The sequence below is a fragment of the Lottia gigantea genome (genome assembly GCF_000327385.1).
Source record: "Lottia gigantea unplaced genomic scaffold LOTGIsca_100, whole genome shotgun sequence".
NCBI lineage: Eukaryota > Metazoa > Mollusca > Gastropoda > Lottiidae > Lottia > Lottia gigantea.
Window position 1 is genome coordinate 138434 of NW_008706748.1, and position 20676 is coordinate 159109.

Below are 20676 nucleotides of genomic sequence, written 5' to 3' on the forward strand. Positions count from 1 at the left end.
CAACCAATTCTACCCCTTTACCTTTTTACCTATTCATCCCTTTTCTCAACTTTCCCCTACCCATATTTAATTGCATCATTTTCCAAAAAGATTGGAAACAAACTTAGCCATCCTGGACAAGATGGACAACTGCCTTTGGATCTTTAAATATGCTACCTGAGAGTTTTACAATTTTCAGTCAGACATCTGTTTGTCTTGCACTTAAACTAAAAACTTAATGACGAAGCTATCGTAAAAGTTGCTCGTTGTATCTTACAGCCTTTGCAATAGTGATGTCATTAAGCAATTAGTTTTTGTGGAATAACGAGAACCACAGACATCTGACTAAAAATTGGAATAGTGCAAATTGATGCTATCATTTTCCCTGATACACATGTACAGTTGAGAAAACTTTCTTACAATCAATTCGACTAGTGATAAAAAAATTTAAAAAAGAAATTTAAAACTGGCAGTACCTGACTTATTAATTGAGGTTGCAATTGTAGTGTCGGTGCAGCCTGGGTTACCATGGGAACACCACTGGTTCTTGTAGGAGAATTCAAACCTGAAAATACAATAATCAGCTTTTAATTATACATAATTACTGGTTTAATTATGTTCCCATGGTGAACCATTTTTCAAAATTATCGGCATAATTCAAATTTCTAAATTCAGATATAAACTGTCAGAAGTCAAGATATTCAAAGATTTTAAACATGTGTTTATGATCTTTAAGCTTACTAATAAAAAAATTATCAATATTTTAGATTTCATCTTGCATTCTTGAAGATTGGCATTAATCTATAAAGTAAGCTAATCATTTCCTTTGGTAGATCAAAGTTGCATCAAATTTGCAAATTTGTGCAATGAGGGAAATTTTGTCTGTTGAAATAGTTTGACAGCTACTCCTTTAATTGAATCATAGAATGGAGGATTGAACATATTATATTATTATGAAATAATGAATAGATTGAATACAAGTTATGTATAATTCACTGTTAAACTATAATTCACTGTTAAACTATAATTCACTGTTAAACTATAATTCACTGTTAAACTATAATTCACATAATTTCATTAAGCTTCAAGAGAATTCAACTTTATTTACCGGTGGACAATGACAAAAATTCATTTGAGCAGACAACAATACCACTAAGAAAAGCTAGAGTAAGTTAACTTCTCAAGGTACAATGGTAAATCATTATATTTCCGTATTAAAGTGAAATTTCTAGGCTCCTTTCACAATTGAGGATATGACTATGAAAAAAAAACATCTTCATTTTCAAGGTTTGGTCTCTATGACTATATTATATGGCCATGGATAACCTATAAAAATAACTGTATTATCAATACAAGTAAAAATACTCACCAGAGAATCCAGGCGGGACGACTAAGGATTGTGGGATACATAACGATTGTCGGAAAGGATCAGAACGGCTAAACTGTCCACTGTTACGCTGATTGGTTGTTTGTGTCAGGGGTTGAGCCACGTTAGATGGTTGATATGAGAGATAAGTACCAGATTGTAGAGGGTACTGTAAATATGGTATCTCACTACCACTCTGACCTGTACTAGCTAGATTCTGAAATTATACAAGATATAGGGGGGTTAGGCCACACAAAATAAATAGACTATTTAGAATAATTGATCTCATGATGACAATGTAAACAGTTGAAACGTTGTTCACAATGAAACTATGAAGTAGTATACCATAAAATTGAGTTCCATAATTAAGAATGAATAAAATTTCTAACTGTAAAAAGTTCAATAAGCCCCCCTGGAGCACATTGTTTCAAAATTGTATTCAGATAACAAGGGTAATATCAAAGTAAACAGTAAATAAATATAAAACTATTTACCTGTGTATGAAGAGCGTTAATTTGGTTGTTAAAAGTAACAGTAAAGTTGCCGTTACTTGACGGTACAACATTAGTCATCATACCATTACTATTCTGATTAACATCATACACACTGGACTGACGGGGCCTACGACAGATCTCCATTGATTGGACGCTCTGTTTCGTTCTGGAAAGAAGAAATGAAATGAGTTAAAAGAAGGCCGTGGAGCAGTTGGTTAGAGGGTATCCTATCATGACATCATGTGCTTGGTTACATCAGACAATGGTTGTTGTGGGTTCTAATCTGGTCAGTGTGTAAGATTCCAATGCCCTTGACTAAGTCATCTTATTAGTCCAGTCGTCCCAGGGTAGGGACAATCTGGGAAAGATAATGACAAAAGGTTTGGCGAAGGACTAGAACGACAGGGATGAAACAGGGTAATTTAGTGATCAGAATGGTTGAGAGGAAAGTAGTAAATATTGAAGTAACTAGTCACCATTTAACAAGAAGGCACTGGCAAAGGGTATTTAAGTGTATTTTTGGTACAATGAAAAGAAATGGAGTTTTATCTCCTACTTTTCTGAACCTAATTGGGATAATGAAGATTTTCAGGGACTAGAATAAGAAAGATACTTACATGTTACAATGTGGGTAATCCATTAAATGTTTCATTGAAATAAGAGGATGATTAAGAGCATCTATTGGTAGTATACGTCGCTCCTGGTCCAATATCAACATTCTCTTTAATAAATCTATAAACTCTCTCCTATCAACCTTCTCCGCTAATAATTCACTACCCTCTAGATCAGTTGGCACATTAATCTAAAATATAACATTAAATTCAGGGTTTCCATTAAGAGACAAAAACAAGAAAAAGTTCAGTTCTGCATCTACAGTTCCTGTTATAATCAACATTAAAATCCAAAATCACAAGAGAACAAGTGTGGTATTGTACAAATTCTTTTCACAAATTTCAGCAGAGACTTGAATCAGCTATAACAACCTAGTTGTTTTACAGTCACTACTCTTCAAACATCAGTAGGAAATGAAAATGAAATGAATGGAGTTTTACGTCCTACTTTTCTGCACCATGTGGGCTAATGAAGACGGGCAACACCATGAAGGGTGCAATGAGGCAAATTTTGCCAAGACAGCGGCATAAGCCTGCTCTTTTTCGATTTCCAACTGTCAAGAAATCTTTAACGTGCACAGCCTGTAGCACACGGGGCCTCGGTCTATTGTCCCATCCGAACAGTTTTTTCCATGTCAGCCCCTCTCATCTGCATCACTGACAGGGGGAAACCGGGTTGAAAAATCCGAAGGTATTATCTCGATCTATGCTGGGAATATTTAGCAGAAAGAAATTAGAAATTGGGAGACTGGGTTGAAATAAACTTGAGCATGCCAAGTTCTGTAAAAAACACTTTTTCTTTGTAGGTCCATGGCACCCAGCAACAGGGTAATAAATAAGACCTACCTGTCCTATGTCGTCTAAACAATTAAAAATATATTTTCTGGCTTCTTTTGATTTAATTTTAGTTTCAGCTTCATGTTCTTCTGGTGACTGTAAAGGAGAAAATAATTATTTAGAAATATTCTCAATTTCATACAATCCAAACACATAGCACAATTCAAGGTTCAGTCAAACCACTAGTTAATTCTAATAAAACTAAGATTTTATGCCATCACTATCGCAAAAGCTGCTTTTAATATCTATCTTTGTGATATGTACCTCATAAAACGCATAGTTTAAAGGGATTGAAAAGGGACACACATGGCATCAATTTGCGTCCTTCCATTTTTCAATCAGACGTCAGTGGTTCCTGCAATTCCATTTAAACTAGGCGTTTGATGACGTCACTAATAGTAAATATGCTTTATCACATAAAGATTTAGCGATAAGTGACATCATCAAACACCTAAATTGATGCTATCAGTGTCCCCGATACACATAAAATTATTAGAAAACCTCTTTACAATCTCTTTAATTAAAATTGCAAGATTCACAGATATCCCACATAAAAATGTATAAATCAATTCTTTCAGTGTCACCGATACATATAAAAAATTAGAAAATCCTATTTTGAATCCCTTTCCAATATCATAGAACCATCAGATAGCTTGAGAGGTTTGGGCAACAAATCGCTATATATCTCACCTTTAACCTCCAGAAAGGATAACTTGTATCTGTATTATCTCGCATGAAAAATCGGGAAGTTTTGGTGGCAGAACTCAACATATGTTCTGCTGGTAGGCCTTGTGTTTGAGAAATATAACGAATCTGAAAAGAAAAAGTTGTAAATTAATGACTTCTTCAACTTCAGAACAGTGTCAGAAAAACGTACCTTTACAACATAAACTTTCATTAATCAAACTCTCATAAAGTAAATTGAGTTTTATATCTTACTTTCCTGCACCTGATTGGGCTAATGAAACACAAAAAAAACACCATGCAGTGCAATGAGGAAAATTTTGCTTAGTTAGCTGCATAAGACTATTCTCTTTCAATTTCCAAATGCCAAGGAATCTTAGTTCACAGTCTGTAGCAAATTGGGCCTCGTTTTATTGTCCCATCTAAAGACTATCTATAAACCCTTTTTTCAGCACCTCAGAACTGTCTCACTGACATGTGGAAACCAGATTGAATATCCAAATCATAATAAGCCAAATGGCCCTTGTACATTTGCAATCATTATAAATGTTAATCTTTTCGTTATTGGAGAAATAAGCCCTGTCCCTGTACCATATTATGGACATTGTTATACTCCATGGATATAAATTCATAGTTTACAGCTGCACAATAATTTTAAAAGTAAATCAAGTACCAACCTGGTCATATTCTGAAGAACCTGGATATAAAGGCCAACCCAGGAAGAGTTCTGCTATAACACAGCCTAATGACCACATATCTATTGCCTCACAAAACGGTAAACCTAATAATATCTCCGGAGCTCTGAAATATATAGGTATATTCATAAATAAATATATTTCCAAAAATATACAAATGTTCCATAAACTAAAACTCTACTTAGTGCAGTACTTGCCTCAGGGTGAGATGGGTCAGAATGGGAAGGGCTTATTTGAGAAAGGGGGGGAGTACATATCAGGAATGGGGCAATATGGGAAAGGGACTAAGTAATGCGGGGTGAATTTGGAAAGGGCAAACTGGGAAGGGACGTTATGGGAAGACACCAATACTGAGTGAAATATTGGATGGAATGAGAAAGAGAATGAATGAATGAATGAATGAATGTTACAAACATGGTATAACTGTGTGGATAATGTCAATAAATATGTATATCTAGGATTTGTCTTGTCATTAACAAGCTATACAGTATGTTAGTGATGATATTTTCAACCTCATGCAGTGTATAATAAGATGGACAAGGTTCACAGATTCTCTTGTGAGAAGGAATACTAATATAAAATTAACACACAGATTGAAAACCTTTATATCAATTTGAAATCTTTAGACTCGTGAATCAATGTTTAATATTTAGGTTTAATAAATCAGTGATTGCATTTATAATTAGAACAATACCACTTTTCTCCAAATTGTTTTTGAGTGCAGACTGCGGAGTATAAAATTATTATTTTCATTCAAAATATCCTGATATGGGAAAACCAAAATTTGGTCTGGACATGAATTTAAATATACATTATGGAAGGTGGTACAGCTTAGGGCTGGCTAAACTTATCTACATAATCGATTATCAACTCTAGCAATTTATAATTTTGATTATTGATTATCAAATTTCATGATTGATTCTATATATAGTCATAGTCACATTGTACCGGTTAACAACAGGGGGGGAAATTGGTAGATACTAGGGAGGAATCATTGCCTGGGGAGGAAATGGAGAGGAATCGTCCGACCAAGGAGGAAATGGGAGGCAAGGTGATCTATGACTGAAATTGATGTCATTCATTGATATGGAGTATTATCATATATCCATTCATGGTTAATTGTTGAATACATTTGTTAGTTAAACATGTTGAAAAAGACTGATCTATTTTCTGGGAGGAATATATTTGGTAGAACTGGGAGGAATGATCTCTGATCTACATTGCCCTATAGTTATATCACAATAATTAATATAAAGTATGATTCTATATATAGTTAATAGGAGTGTCCAATACATAATGTCTAATCAAGCTTCAAGCTAATGGCCGAGTTATTAGTTCTATTCTATTAAATACAATAATTATATCAATAATATTTTCTTGTTGAGAGAATCAGAAAGTCATGAGGTTGTGGCGTGCTATGATGTTAAAGAGATTGTAAAGAGGTTTTCTAAATTTTCATAAAGTGTATCGGGGACACTGATAGCATCAATTTGCATTATTCCAATTTTCAAACAGACGTCTGTCATTTAAAGTGTTTGATGACGTCACTAATCGTACATCGTAGAGGGTCTTATGTGATGAAGCATATTTTGTTCTTGTGTAAAATTTAGAAAATTTTCTATCGAGAGCTCTGATTGACTGTATTTGCTGACATGCAATCCAATCAAATTGCTGCATTCTGTGATACAAAGGTATAAGATACAGTTCGTAATAGCTTGACATTGTGAAGATGACCTGCATCTCACCAGGATTTCAACTGGGAAAATTAACACCAACAATTATCATTTAACTTTTAGTCTAGTGTTACTTAAACAACTGAACAAGACCTTTATAACAAATACACAAACATAGTGTAAACATAGAATTTATCTATCAAGCTTAGAATAGACCATAAACCATGGCTTTTTGAATCAATATTAGTTAAAAGGTCATTTCCAAGAGGTTTTGTAAACACTAGAAACAGTTTATATAGTCTTGGTTGTACCAGTACATATAACTTAATAGATATTTATTAGTACATGTGTAGTCAAGATTGTGTCAGTACAGATAGAGTTCAGCCCTGTATTTTAAGTGTTTCATAGCACTTGATGTTTCCTACATTATTAGACCAAACTTTTGTTCCATTTTTTATTAGCTTTCATTATTAATATAGCCACTTCAGTTTGGGTCTAAAGACAGCATTACAAAATCCCACTGCTGAATTTGATTGGCAAATTGCAAATGTTTCAAGAAGGCTGTCTTCAGACCTTAACTTAAGTGGCCGAATTTAAAATAAAAGCTAATAAAAACAGAAGGAAAGTAGAACAAGTCATGTCATTTCACTAATAACAATTTAATTAATTTAAAACTTTACCCTAATATTGTTTCAGTTTGGTATTAAATATTATATTGTCAATATCTAAATAATTGGAATGAAAATTGTCACCCATTACCACCCTACGACTTATTGAGCACTTAATTTTCAAAATACCACATTTGTTTGGCTCTTACGTGGATCTCATATATATAAATATTATAATGGACTAAGAAGTCAGGAAAAAACAAACTTGTTTACCATGTTTCAGAACAAAGGAAATTGAAGGTCTATAATGGCAAATAAAGAGAAAATTTGATGATAATTTCATTAATTATTATGATAATGATTTACTGATAATTGGAGAACTATTTTGATCAGGGAGAAACTCTAAATTATCTAAAAGAAATAAAAAACAATGGAGTCTTAAAGCTAATTTCCTGCACCTTGATGTGTGCAATGAGGGACATTTTAGCAAGGACAACATTAGCCTTCTCTTCTACAACCAGAAATGAAATGAAATGAATGGAGTTTTACGTCTTACTTTTCTGCACCATGTGTATGAATGTTAGATAAGACCATGTAATGGACCTAATTCTGACCCATGTAAAATAAAGAGTTTATAATCATTATTGTATAATGTAATATTATGATATAACCAGGTAATGTTCCATTTAATATAACAAATGTCAACAACAACTATAAAATATAATAAGTAAATTAACATACTTCAATCTCACGGTGTTTCTATAAACAAACTAATAAATAACATTATTTTTGTTTTATTAAGAGATATAAATGGGATTTTAATCTAAACAAAATAAAACATGGTCTACCTTAATAGAGTTTATATTGATATAAAATAGAGTTACAGTTCTAATTTCTAACACGTGATTGATATAATGAGTGAAAACACCATGTAATGTGAAATTTATCAGAACACTGGCATCAGTCTATTGTTTTAGACTTCTAATTGTCAGGGTATTAGATATCCGAATGTAATATCTCAACCTCCAACCATGTCAAGATTTAACCCAGGTCCTAATAGCCAGTCAGAAATCCCTTTATCTCAGTGAATAACTGTTCACCCCATTCGTCTGATAAAAGAAAATTTTTTTCCTTTTGATCATTAGAATAAGCTATTTCTATCATTCTATGAGTTTATCAGATCAATCAAACACAAAAATATCTGTATCAATAGTCCAGTAAGGAGCAATATCTTCCATTGATGAGTGAATATAATTTGAGAAAGTGTTTAGAACAGAAAGATTATATATATCGAATACTTAATACTTTTTATTCCATGATTTTTCATAAAGTATCCAAGCTAAGATCATAATGTTTTGATCTTGTAATTTTAAATATATTAGACATCTTTTCACCAGATATTAGCTTGATTGTTTGAAACATTTAGAAAAGATATAATTGTATTATAGTTGTATAATATATTTACTACCTACAGTTAGTTTATATAAATAGTATTATAGTGATAGCCTTGATAACTTATTTATATCTCTCTTTATAACCCAATTAACTTTCTTTTTATCTCAAAAATAACATAATATTTACTTTTATTATCTTCCTATTAAAACTATTTCACTGATTAGTCTATCTGTGTTGTTATGTATTGTTCATAAAATATCTCTCAGTCTTGGAGACAGAAGTCAGCCAGCCCAACTTTCTATTTTTCTGGGAGAAAGCATAACATTTCTTTTATAACAATCTTTATTCATTGGTTTGTGTTGTGTATTTTCTATGAAGAAACTATGGGTTGAGTCTTTAAAGGTCTTGAATAGGTTTGAACATCATGAGACAGAAATTATTTGGTTTGATAATTTATACTGAATGTTTAAAGGAATTGTAAAGATGTTTTTAAAATTGTTCATGTGTTTCAGGAACACTGATAGCATCAATTTGCACCATTCCAATTTTCAATCAGATGTATGTGGTTCCTGCAATTCCACTAAAACTAAGAGTTTGATGATGTCACTTATCGCAGAATATGCTTCTATCACATAATGCTCGTTGCACTTTGTGAAGAAATTTTAGGATGACTATATTCCTTGATTTTATTTTCTGTTCTATTTTTGAATAGAGATAAATTTAGAGTAAGTGAGATAGAAAAAATATAACTTATACATGTATTTATATATCAAATTTTAATTTAACATTTCACTAGGTATCATAAAAAACACTTATAATATTCATATAAATTTATAATTAAAGTTTTACAAATTGTTTACCTTCACCCTTTATAAATAGCAACAACCTAACAACATAGTAGTTAAAATATACAGTACTGTATAACTATATCTTCTTTTTAAATGTCTATTAGGAGCTGTGGTGGTTCAGTGAGTTAGACGCTTGCTCGCTAACCTAAAGATCCAGGGTTCAATCCTGGTATAAGTCGAGATAATACCAGATTTTTCAACCAGTTTCCCCCTGTCAGTGAGTTAGACGCTTGCTCACTAACCTAAAGATCCAGGGTTCAATCCCGGCATAAGTCGAGATAATACCAGATTTTTCAACCAGTTTCCCCCGTCAGTGAGTTAGACGCTTGCTCGCTAACCTAAAGATCCAGGGTTCAATCCCGGCATAAGTCGAGATAATACCAGATTTTTCAACCAGTTTCCCCCTGTCAGTGAGTTAGACGCTTGCTCGCTAACCTAAAGATCCAGGGTTCAATCCTGGCATAAGTCGAGATAATACCAGATTTTTCAACCAGTTTCCCCCTGTCAGTGAGTTAGACGCTTGCTCGCTAACCTAAAGATCCAGGGTTCAATCCTGGCATAAGTCGAGATAATACCAGATTTTTCAACCAGTTTCCCCCTGTCAGTGAGTTAGACGCTTGCTCGCTAACCTAAAGATCCAGGGTTCAATCCCGGCATATGTCGAGATAATACCAGATTTTTCAACCAGTTTCCCCATGTCAGTGAGTTAGACGCTTGCTCGCTAACCTAAAGATCCAGGGTTCAATCCCGGCATAGGTCGAGATAATACCAGATTTTTCAACCAGTTTCCCCCTGTCAGTGAGTTAGACGCTTGCTCCCTAACCTGAAGATCCAGGGTTCAATCCCAGCATAGGTCTAGATAAGGCCATACCAAAATAATTTTCTGTTCGAGTGTACGAGCGAACGAAATTTTTTTTTTAATTTAAAAAAAAAAATGTCTAAAAGTTAGTAATCATTGATTTGGTTGGTGCGATATAATATTTTTTCATTTTAAAAAAAAAAAGTCCCCTCATTAAAATTTTCCAGCATGGATGATTTTGAATGTATTGAGATAAAATAACAATTAATAGTATTTATTTATGGTGTAAAAAATAACAATAAAAAATAGGTGTCAGTGTTGCAGCCATACATGGTTAGCTCCAACATTTTGTTAAATCTGCAGAATAACATTCCAGCTTACTCACACTCAAGGTGGGCGCTTTCTAATGCAACTCAATAAGACGATTGTAGCCTTGAAAGGCTTCAAAACATTTTGGTATGGCACAACTAGCTGTTTTAAATTTGTCATGGTGAGTATCGACATACCACAAAATTTCTTTTGCACAGATTAACTGGTCTTTTGACCAGCCATCATCAATTGTTTTGCACCAATCTAGCACATGTACACTTTTTCTGGGATCTGTGATATGCACGATTGAATTCCTGTAGATGCCAGATCATAAACATCTTTAAAAGTGTTTTCAGGCTCAACATCAAACGCCATGTATGGCAAAATAAGTTTCTGGTGTGACCTACTTTTGATTACTAAAATCATTTTGGTAAAAAAGACAAATACAAATATTAATTCTAGCACTGCATCGGCCATGCCTATTTCTGATAATTATCAACTTCCGGAATTTCGATGCGTTCGGTCGTCGAGAAAACGTTCTTGCTTCAGCAAAGGGCCTAAACTACTGTACGAACTCACTCTCTCAACAGCTGGAACATGTTCTACTATAATTGTCGCACGATGTCCACAAACTGACAAACGGAAATAGAGGGCGCAATTTGTTACTCCTGCTACCAAATTTTAGGCTTAGAGAAATAAAAATGAAACTAAAAATGAGAGCTAAACAATCATGTTATCTGATCAATTTACAGGTACGGACATACAGGCAATATAATTTTTTTTTTAAAATTATAAATTCTTTTTTCAAAATTTTACATACGGGAGCTCTTTTGATACATACGGAATATTATTTTTTAATTTTAAAAATAAAATTTCGAAACGGAAAATCCGGTACGGAATTCCCGACGAACAGAATATTATTTTGGTATGGCCTAATACCAGATTTTTCAACCTAGTTTCCCCCTGTCAGTGATGCAGGTTAGAGCGGCTGACCGTACTATATATCTTTTTAAATATATACAATTATACATAACGGTTTATGTAATATATCAATATATGCAAAAAAAAAAACACAATAGTGACGGTTCTCTCTTTCCTACACTTCTATAATAAATTCACTATATGGCCACTCATATCACTCTAAAATATAAGCCAGTGTAAACTATTCTAAATAAATGTATAAGATGCAAAACAGCATGGAGGTGTCTTATTTTTACATATTTTCCTAAGAAGCTAAATAAATCACCACTTTTAAAACCATAAAATCTAAACCAGAGTGAACTAATGGTTATAAAAAGTCTACACTATATGATTTATAAGATACAAAAACCGCTCAGAAATACCTTTTATTATTTACAAACTTTCCCCAAAAAAAACTAAATAAACCATCACTTTTATAACCATAAAATCTAACTCAATGTAAACCTATAGAAATATGATTTATAATATATGCAAAAAATAACATAACAAGTGCTTCTTTTTAACATATATTTTCCTGAATAATTAAATAAATCTCCACTTTTATCATCATAAAATCTCAGCCAGTGTTAACAAATAGAAATAAATGGCCTACAAAAACGAATATATGACGCAAAAGCAGCACAGAAGTGCCTTTTTTTTTTTGCCTCTTTTTTTTCACCGTAGATATTTCCCCTAAAAAATTAAATATATCTCCACTTTTATCACCATAAAATCTCAGCCAGTGTAAACTAATGGATATAAAAGGCCAGCATGTAGTGTATATTGAACTTAGTGAATGTCAGCTATAAACATACCACCTTATATTAACATGAACTACAAACAAAGTTCAACTAGAAGTACCGAGTGCACGGTTTTGGCAATCAAGTGAGAAAGTAGAGGAAGTCCTCAGTGGCTGTACATTGTTCGGTTTCGTTTGATTGCCAAACATTCGTCTGAAGTAAGTGAAAACAAATATGGTCGTCCTAATGTGAAACCAATTTTAGTTTGTTAGTAAACTGTTTTAAATGCCCTTTGCCTTTTACATACTACTCTCCTGCACCTAAATGACTAATGAAGGCAGGGCACACAATGCAGTGTGCAATGAGGGAAATTTTGCCACAATAGCATCATCAGACTACACTTTCTTCTTGTTGATGGATCTTTAATATAAGATTAAGAAGAGCCCTGTGACTACTTTGATAGAAAAGAAATAGACAAGTAATGCAAATTCAGCTGTTTTCCTCATTCCTCACAGCATGGCATTGTAGCTTTTCTTTAGCCCAAGTAGGAATTTTTCAACCCATCGAACAGCATGACATTTTTCTATATCAGTCTGCATCGTTGGCCATTGATGTTAACATCCTTAAATCCTAAAAGTGCCTTAAAATCAAACTTGTCTCTTAAAGGGACTTCAGGACAATCACACCAACCGTAGTTTTAATCTGTCTCAGTATACAAGGACAATATTGACTGTCAACTATTCAGTTAGCCTGGTTGGACAGTTGACTTTTATTTCAACCAAATAAACCAAACACACAGCATACATATGTTCTGTTTGGTATGAAAGATAGTTTCAGTCTTATTTAAACTTTGTTCAATCTTATACATTGTTAGACAAAGTATTGTTTGATATTAAGAAGTAGAGTAATATGTGAAAATAAAACACTATTATTAATATACTATTCTTTGTGAATTTTTGCAACGCTTTAAGCAGCACTCTTACCTTGACTAAAGTTGAACTTTGGTTCAAGTCGAATTTTACAAAGTTAGGATCAAGGCTTTCATTTTCTATATTTGATAGTCAAATTTAAGCACGACTTTCGTAAAGATCGACCAGTGCATACCTAAAGTTCAGCCTAGCTTAAGTCAAAGTTTAGGTAAAGTACGATCGCTGCATATGGCCAAACTTCACATACAGGAATCTTTATGAAGCACAAAATAATAATGATGTGAAATGAATCGTTTCAAAACTTAAAGTAACCTTGGGATATTATATCAATAATAATGTTCTTATTTATCTAATGTTAGTGTTAGACAATGTATATCTCCAAACCAGAAATTTGAATACAGTTTTAAAGCATGACATTTTTGATGTATATTATAGATAATTATTATAAGGAAAGTTAGCACCATTTATAATAAAGAGAGTACTGAACTGAAGAAACATTTTAAATCAAATATCAAGGAAGAAGGAAACTTTTTAAAACAAATCAAATATTTCATAATTCCGTATTTAAATATTTACAGGAAAATTTTCATATTTAATCTAATACTACAACAGGCTTGTTATCAGCTATTACTACAAACTGTGAAACTATGATATAATATTATGAAGTATAATTATGAGATTCTGTGATATGATTATTACACCAAGTAAGTCCACTGATGAATATAATATACTCTTATTGACCAAGTTTGAGACCTTAAATTTTAAGTCCACTCTATGGTCTAGAATTTCTTTCAACAACAGATAAGTCTAGAAAATAGTCATTTTACATCAAAATATAAATAAATAAAATAAATAAATCATCAAAATAATATCTATCATATTATATGTGGACATTTCCTGTTTTTGTCCAATCAAAACTCTAGCCTGCAGATAAACAATGTAATTAACAAGGATGTTATTACTTAGTACTTTGATTAATATACCTATTTGTACTACGTACTGGTATTTCTCAACAATTACTTAAAGAAACCATATATAATTTATCAGTTTTTATTCATCAAAACAACTTATTTCTTCATAGCTTAAATTTTACAATATATTTTATACTACATCCCTATAATAGTAGTGTATGCAGTTTGCTAATCGCTTTTTATGATTCTGAGCCTGAAGACAACAGGGAAAACCTTGTATAAAACTTTAACCAGTGATTGTTGTTCCATAAAGCTGTGTCTATATATCATACTCAAAGTTGCAGACTACTTCTGATACAGTTGTTACAATTAAATAACAGGATGAGAAACAAGAAAAAAGATCTGCAATATTTCGACAATATTTCACAGTTGTACAATTATTCTAGCCATATTCATTTTCAATAGAGTGAATAGCCTAGAAGGTATAGTATCTAGTACTGGATTGACAATACAAGAGAAACCAGAAGAAGCCAATCATGTTGTGAATTTCTCTTCTTTTAGTTTCTGTACATCTTATTCCATGCTAAATACACTTGATACTACTTCTCTTTGAAGAACATACTCTTTGATTTCGTCAAAATTTGGACAAGATTTTGTTAACGGAGTTGTCCTGCTTGAATGGATTTTTTTTTACCAGTACTGTATTTGGTATAATGACAAGGGGAAAGAAATCTCTCACAAGAAGTTTTCTTTAAATTAAGAAATCTGCAATTTCACAGCAATTCACTCGCTGAAATTGATTTCTCCTTCTGATTCTAACAATTATAATGATTATTGCGCAAGACAATTTCGAAATTTATTGCTTCTTGGAAACAAATCATAAGCTCAAATCTATTTATTTCATTGTACAGTTTTAGTCGTGCAAAAAATTGTGCATTAGGAAATCATCAATAGTTTCAACAGTTTCCGTAAAGCTAAATCTGTCTTGTGTATGGTGAATTTCGTGACAAAATTGGCATGGTTCCAGTTACTAATATCATTTATTACAGTGATATGTTGCAGAACTTAAACAAAACATTCACAGTGGTCTGATTGAAATTTGAGTCTAAATACTTTATAGGTAGAATAAATGGCAATTGCGCTTATAACTGCCTTAATTACTGGTACCTGAAAATAAAATTGATTGATTGATTGTGTTTGTGTTTTGAACTGGTATCCATTATAAATAAATTTTCCTGACAAAACAAAAACTGATTGAAATACAATAATGATGCAAACTAAATTTCATCTTTTCATGAGTTAAGCTTATATTCTTTTTTCTCAAGAAAATTTTGATTTTGCTGATAAAAAACAAATCTGTGACTGCTGTAAAATCAACTGGCCATTTCATGTTTAATTCTTACAAGGCTTTCTATGTATTGAAACTGGAATTAATTTCAAGTATTAAATTTTTTTTCTCAATTTCAAGAATATTGATTATGTGTCTCAAGAAAAGTCTTATCCATGTAATGTTCTCTTTAAAAGTTTATTGAAAATGGCATTAATCAAAAATATTGAAAATCAAATTCTCAATTTGAAGAAGAAAAGAAACATCAGTTTTAATTTCTAAATACTGTCTTGTAAACTTATTGAAATTTCCATTAATCTAAAATATCAAAAATTTTCATTAAATTCAAAAATGAAAGTCCTTGAATTATGAAGTGATATGAAATGGGTTTTTAAATGGCCATTAACAGATTATATTTGACATTGAAAATTAATCTGGCAGTTTGATTTATCAGTCATGAAATGACAGCCATTATTAATATTTATAACACTCATATAACATGACCTTCTAAAGGTCATAGGTTAAAGGTTGTGATAATCATTCCAATCACACCATAGAACTTGAGTCGTTGAACTCACGCCAAGTGTTTCACTGACAGCAAGAGCTGATAACTTACACAGCTAAATATTCATCAAAACTTATCTATAAATATATTCAGTTAACTTATTGGATGATCAAAATAAATTCAAAAATTTGATTGACCAATCAGATGACTGGAAGATTGTAATTTAATTATAAGAAAATGGCCCCTGATCAAATGTAACTAATTAAGTTAACGCTTTTCTATTTTAACGGTTGATTTTGATGTGTTAGCACCATCATAGGATGACAACTTTCGAGGCAGGCTAGTGGACTAAAATTACACAGAACATGATTTAAAGAAGAATCTTTTTAGATCACTAATCTGCAAGCATACTAAGCTGCATAAAAAACCCAAAATGAAACATTAAGATGCATTTTAATCAACTTGGAAAAAATAGATTTTTAAACATTGCTTCCAGCTTGTCTGTAAAAAAAATATAATCTTCTCTGTTGTATTGTGTTATATGTTATGTAATAGTTATAATTAATATAATAACTGTATATTAGATATCAGAGTAGTGATAAATATAAACCTACGCCAAGCTAGCTAACATAATAACAGATACTATAGACACGATTTTAATATCAATTAGACGCTAATAAGAAATCCTTACATCACGATGAAAACCTTCACAGAAACATGTTGTCATAATAATGTTATCTTACCATATTAGATATGAAATTAAAGTTTAACTTGCAACATTACTAGCCAACACTACCTTTAATATGATTAGGTGATAGGGGTTGGGGGGTAAAAGCCGTAAGATTTTAGCAACATTTAGAAGCCCAGAGCACATAAAACAAAAAGAAGGGAATATATTATGGTATAACACACTTGTTTAATAACAAAATATTATTATATGTTTCAACACAATTTATACCTAATGATGTCGCATTTACAAGTGTTAATGTCATATACTTAAAGGGAAAGGTGTGCCATTTTTTGGGGGGGAGGGAAGGGGTTGATTTGAGTTTTGAAAATATGTAAATAGTCTTCAGAAGTCCTAGAAATGTATGAAAATGGTATTATTCCTCAAAAAAAACCATCTGAAATTAGGAATTTTACTCACTATTTCTATAAATGTTTTTTCTATATCAGACTATCTTAAAATGACGAGTCGTCATTTTAACATTCAAACGCGGATAATTCTGGACAAACATGGATTTGAAAGCTCAAATTTAGACGATGAGCTGTGAACACAACGACTGATTGGCTTAGCTACAAAAAATTCCCATTTCTGAGATTAAAGTATGATTGGTCAAAAAAAATGGCACATATCCCTTTAAAGGTACATTTCTTGGAGTAAAGTGTTTATATATATTTCATTTACAAAGGAAATGGGTGACACCCCACGTTTCTGCACCAAATTGATTATTTCAAGTTTTATAATCAGTCATGCATTTTATTACAAAAATATATGAAAAATCAGTTACCAGTATTTGAAAGAGTACATCACGATAATGTTCAACAAAATGTTATGAGCAATATTTTTTATTGTCTCAAATTCTATTAGCAAGACGATAAAGATCAATTCATTTAGGGAAGACTAGATTGATATCTAGAGCTAAATTTCAGTATTAAAAGGATTGTAAAGAGGTTTTTTAAGTTCATATGTGTATACTGTATCAGGGACACTGATATCATCAATTTCCACTATGATTAATTTCCAATCAGATGTCTTTGGTTCCTGCAATTCTACTAAAACTAATTACCGTATTTGATGAAGTCACAAAGATACGCTTCATTACACTATAATCCCTTCATGATTAGTTACATCATAAAACACCTAATTTTAGTGGAATTGCTAGAACCACAGATGTCTGATTGAAAATTGGAATTGTGCAAGTTGATGCAGCAGTGTCCCTGCTACAAAAGAAATTTAGAAAGCCTCTTTACAACCCCTTTTATTTTTCAGACAGTTGATAATAAGCTTTATTACTTAGAAAATAACATTTCTCCACATGCCCTCAAGAATAAATATACCAAAAACTTTTTTGACAAAATCCCTCCACGTTTTCTGATCCCATACAAGTCTTGTCAATTATTTTCTTTAAAAACATCTGTCTCACACGCAGCCATTTTGTCAACAAAGCCTGTTCAATCCCATACATCAAATTCAATGAAGTTTTTCCACCTCAGAGAGCAGATTAGTATAAACCAGTAGAGGTCGTGACCTGGTGTCTTACCCCAGTCATAATGATATGGTAAGGAAGAGACCGAATTCTCACATTACACCATAGAGTCATTTTCCTTTTGTACAGGTATGGGGTAATTGATGACAATACGACAGGTGCAAAATTTTGTCAAGTTCAGCAATTCAGGACTATCTATCAAACAGATATAACTTTTAAAAAAAACTTAAATAAAAAAAGTTTTAACTAGCTGGCAAGCAACAGTAAATCAATTCTATGTGCCAATATATAATATTTGAAAGATGTTGACTGAACTTTACATTACTCAACATAAAACATGTATTGAAATTAGATTTCATTCACGTATTTGTTCGTTTATAGAGTTTTTAACATTTTATTACTACTTATGGAAACTTAAATCAAGTTTTCAATAAACTATCAAGCCAGTTTTTTTTTTTCTAAACAGTAAGGTAATAAGGTTTTATCAGAGAAAATATCTTATAGAAGCACTGGCCTAGGTCACAAGTAGGGATTGTGGATTTCAGCATTAGAATATAATATGTGCATCAATTTGATAGAAAATAACCTACTTCTGGAGAGATTAACAAGATAAACGAATATTTCAGAAATGTAAAGCCATTGTTTTAGGGAGTTAATGAAAGTGGATTTAATCTACCATACACAGTGTTTTATTGACTTAATTATGAAAAGGATTAGGGAACAGGCTAATGTAACTCCTCTCCCATCTTGCCAGTTATAAACTCTTATAATCAAAGAGAACTCCAAAAGAATATCTTAAACTCAACAAGAAATTCCCCTCTATGATGAAGGTTTATAAACAGCAACTGATTGATACCAGAACTGTTATTTCCAAGTTATTTGGTAACAATACTATTTACAGTCTGTATTGCTATTTGAATCTGGCTAAATACTTTATTGATATAAATTATTTTGCTAAAATTTAGCTTTTATTCTTGCTAGGCCATTATTTGTTATTCGCTTATCGTATGTTAGTACCGGTACTACATTTGGAATGCGGGTGTATTGAGACGAGTCTCAAAGTAAGCACTGGCATAGGTCACAGAGCTCAATTTCTTTCTTTTTGTTTTGCTCTTTACAGATCTTACTTTGATTTATTTGTACCAAATTTGATTTTCATTCCGTGAAATCCTATTCTGGTGTAGTTTCAGTCTATAGATAGATATCTTGGCAAAGATTGAGATAGCTAATAATAACCAGTCTATAACTAGAAGATATAAGATACACTGTATATAACTGTACAGTCAGACGTCTATTATGAATGAATAAGTGTACTGTAAGTGGAGGAAGAAATGATGGAATGGCTGAAAAATGAGAGATCTAATGATATAGAAACAATAATAGTTACTAAAACTAATGGAAGTAATCAATATTCAATGATCACCATAATGAAATATCAAAAATGTTGATGAAAAATAAATGAAAAAAATAATGAATTGAATAAATTCAATGCCACTTACCTGTAATATCTAGATTGTAGATAAGTTGATGGAACAGCCTTCGTCACTTGACTAGCCGATCCGAAATCAATCACTTTAACACGATACGGAAATCGTACAGGGTCCACCAACATAATATTTTCAGGTTTCAAATCAGCGTGAATTAATCCTAGATCCTTTAGTTTAAGTAAAGCTGTCAACACCTGTTGTGTGACAGGACGGATATATTTCAACGGTAATGGCTGAAACTTATTCTGTTTGAGAAAATCATATAAATTCTGTTCCAACATCTCAAACACAAGACACGCATGATTTTGATGCTGAAAATATTCGTAGGTTCGCACGAAGTTGTAATCGTCCGCATTTTCTTGACTTAACTGCTTCAATATTTGAACTTCAATTTGTCCTTGACGAGCATACGAGGGATGATTTTTCAAAATTTTAATCGCTACGATTTCATTGGTGCCTTTTTTCCAACACTTGACCACCTGACCGAATGTACCGCGTCCCAGAAATTCCAAAACTTCGTAGCTGGACGTCCATGATTGTAATGTTTCATGTTGTACTAGCTTATAGTCTCCTTCGCTACCCGACGACGATGTTTTGGAAGTCGTATTTGTCGTGGTAGCGGGCTTCGTAGCGATGGTGGTCGTATTGGCGGCACTTCGATCATCCTCGCTGTTTATCACGTGCACGTCCGTCAGCTGCATCTGTGAATCTAACACATCACTTTTACGTTTTACTCCATAGCGTGGGTAAGTGTCTTGTGGTTTGAGGGTCGAGGAAAGAAGTGGATGAGGCATGACCTCAAACGAGCTGTATTTTGAAACCTCATTAAGCTTGTAGTTAGAAGGTAAAGCTCCAGAATGTTGGTTAAATAAGGAGTCAAATACTACATGCTGTTCTCTCGAAGCTGATGTTATCGGACAGTTCTCTAGTTTGATTTTTTTATAATGTTGATAATTCAAGGATGAAGTACTGGTATAATTGTTGAGAGATGTGGACACTGCTTGCATCAGTAGTTAGAGAGGAGCTCTGAAATATATAATTAAATATTTATGAATTATTATGATTATAACATCTCAGAATCTTAGGCTTAAGTCTGAACCTGGGATAATGAGAAGAAAAACACTCATGAATTATGTGATTCTTAAAATGGTTGCGACTTTGAGTCTTTGATTTGATATTAGGGGAACTCTAAAGGTTTAGTAAACAAATTATTTCAAATTCAGTTTAGAATCATTAAGTGTGAGATATCGCAGGTCTGCCTTGCCACTTGCAGAACCAGACAGCAACTTGATTTTGCTAGCAACTAATA

General features: G+C 32.4%; 1 protein-coding gene across 1 annotated transcript; it reads right to left on the bottom strand.

Annotated features, from left to right (window-relative positions):
• Positions 1 to 1848: 1848 nt before the first annotated feature.
• Positions 1849 to 19882, bottom strand: LOTGIDRAFT_91758 (hypothetical protein; the record flags this gene model as incomplete). The annotated part of the gene is made up of 6 exons (XM_009046328.1): positions 1849 to 2005; positions 2457 to 2641; positions 3297 to 3383; positions 3978 to 4100; positions 4649 to 4772; positions 19380 to 19882. Coding segments are annotated over 6 exons (1179 nt in total), but the record flags the coding sequence as incomplete, so codon positions are not given.
• Positions 19883 to 20676: the final 794 nt, after the last annotated feature.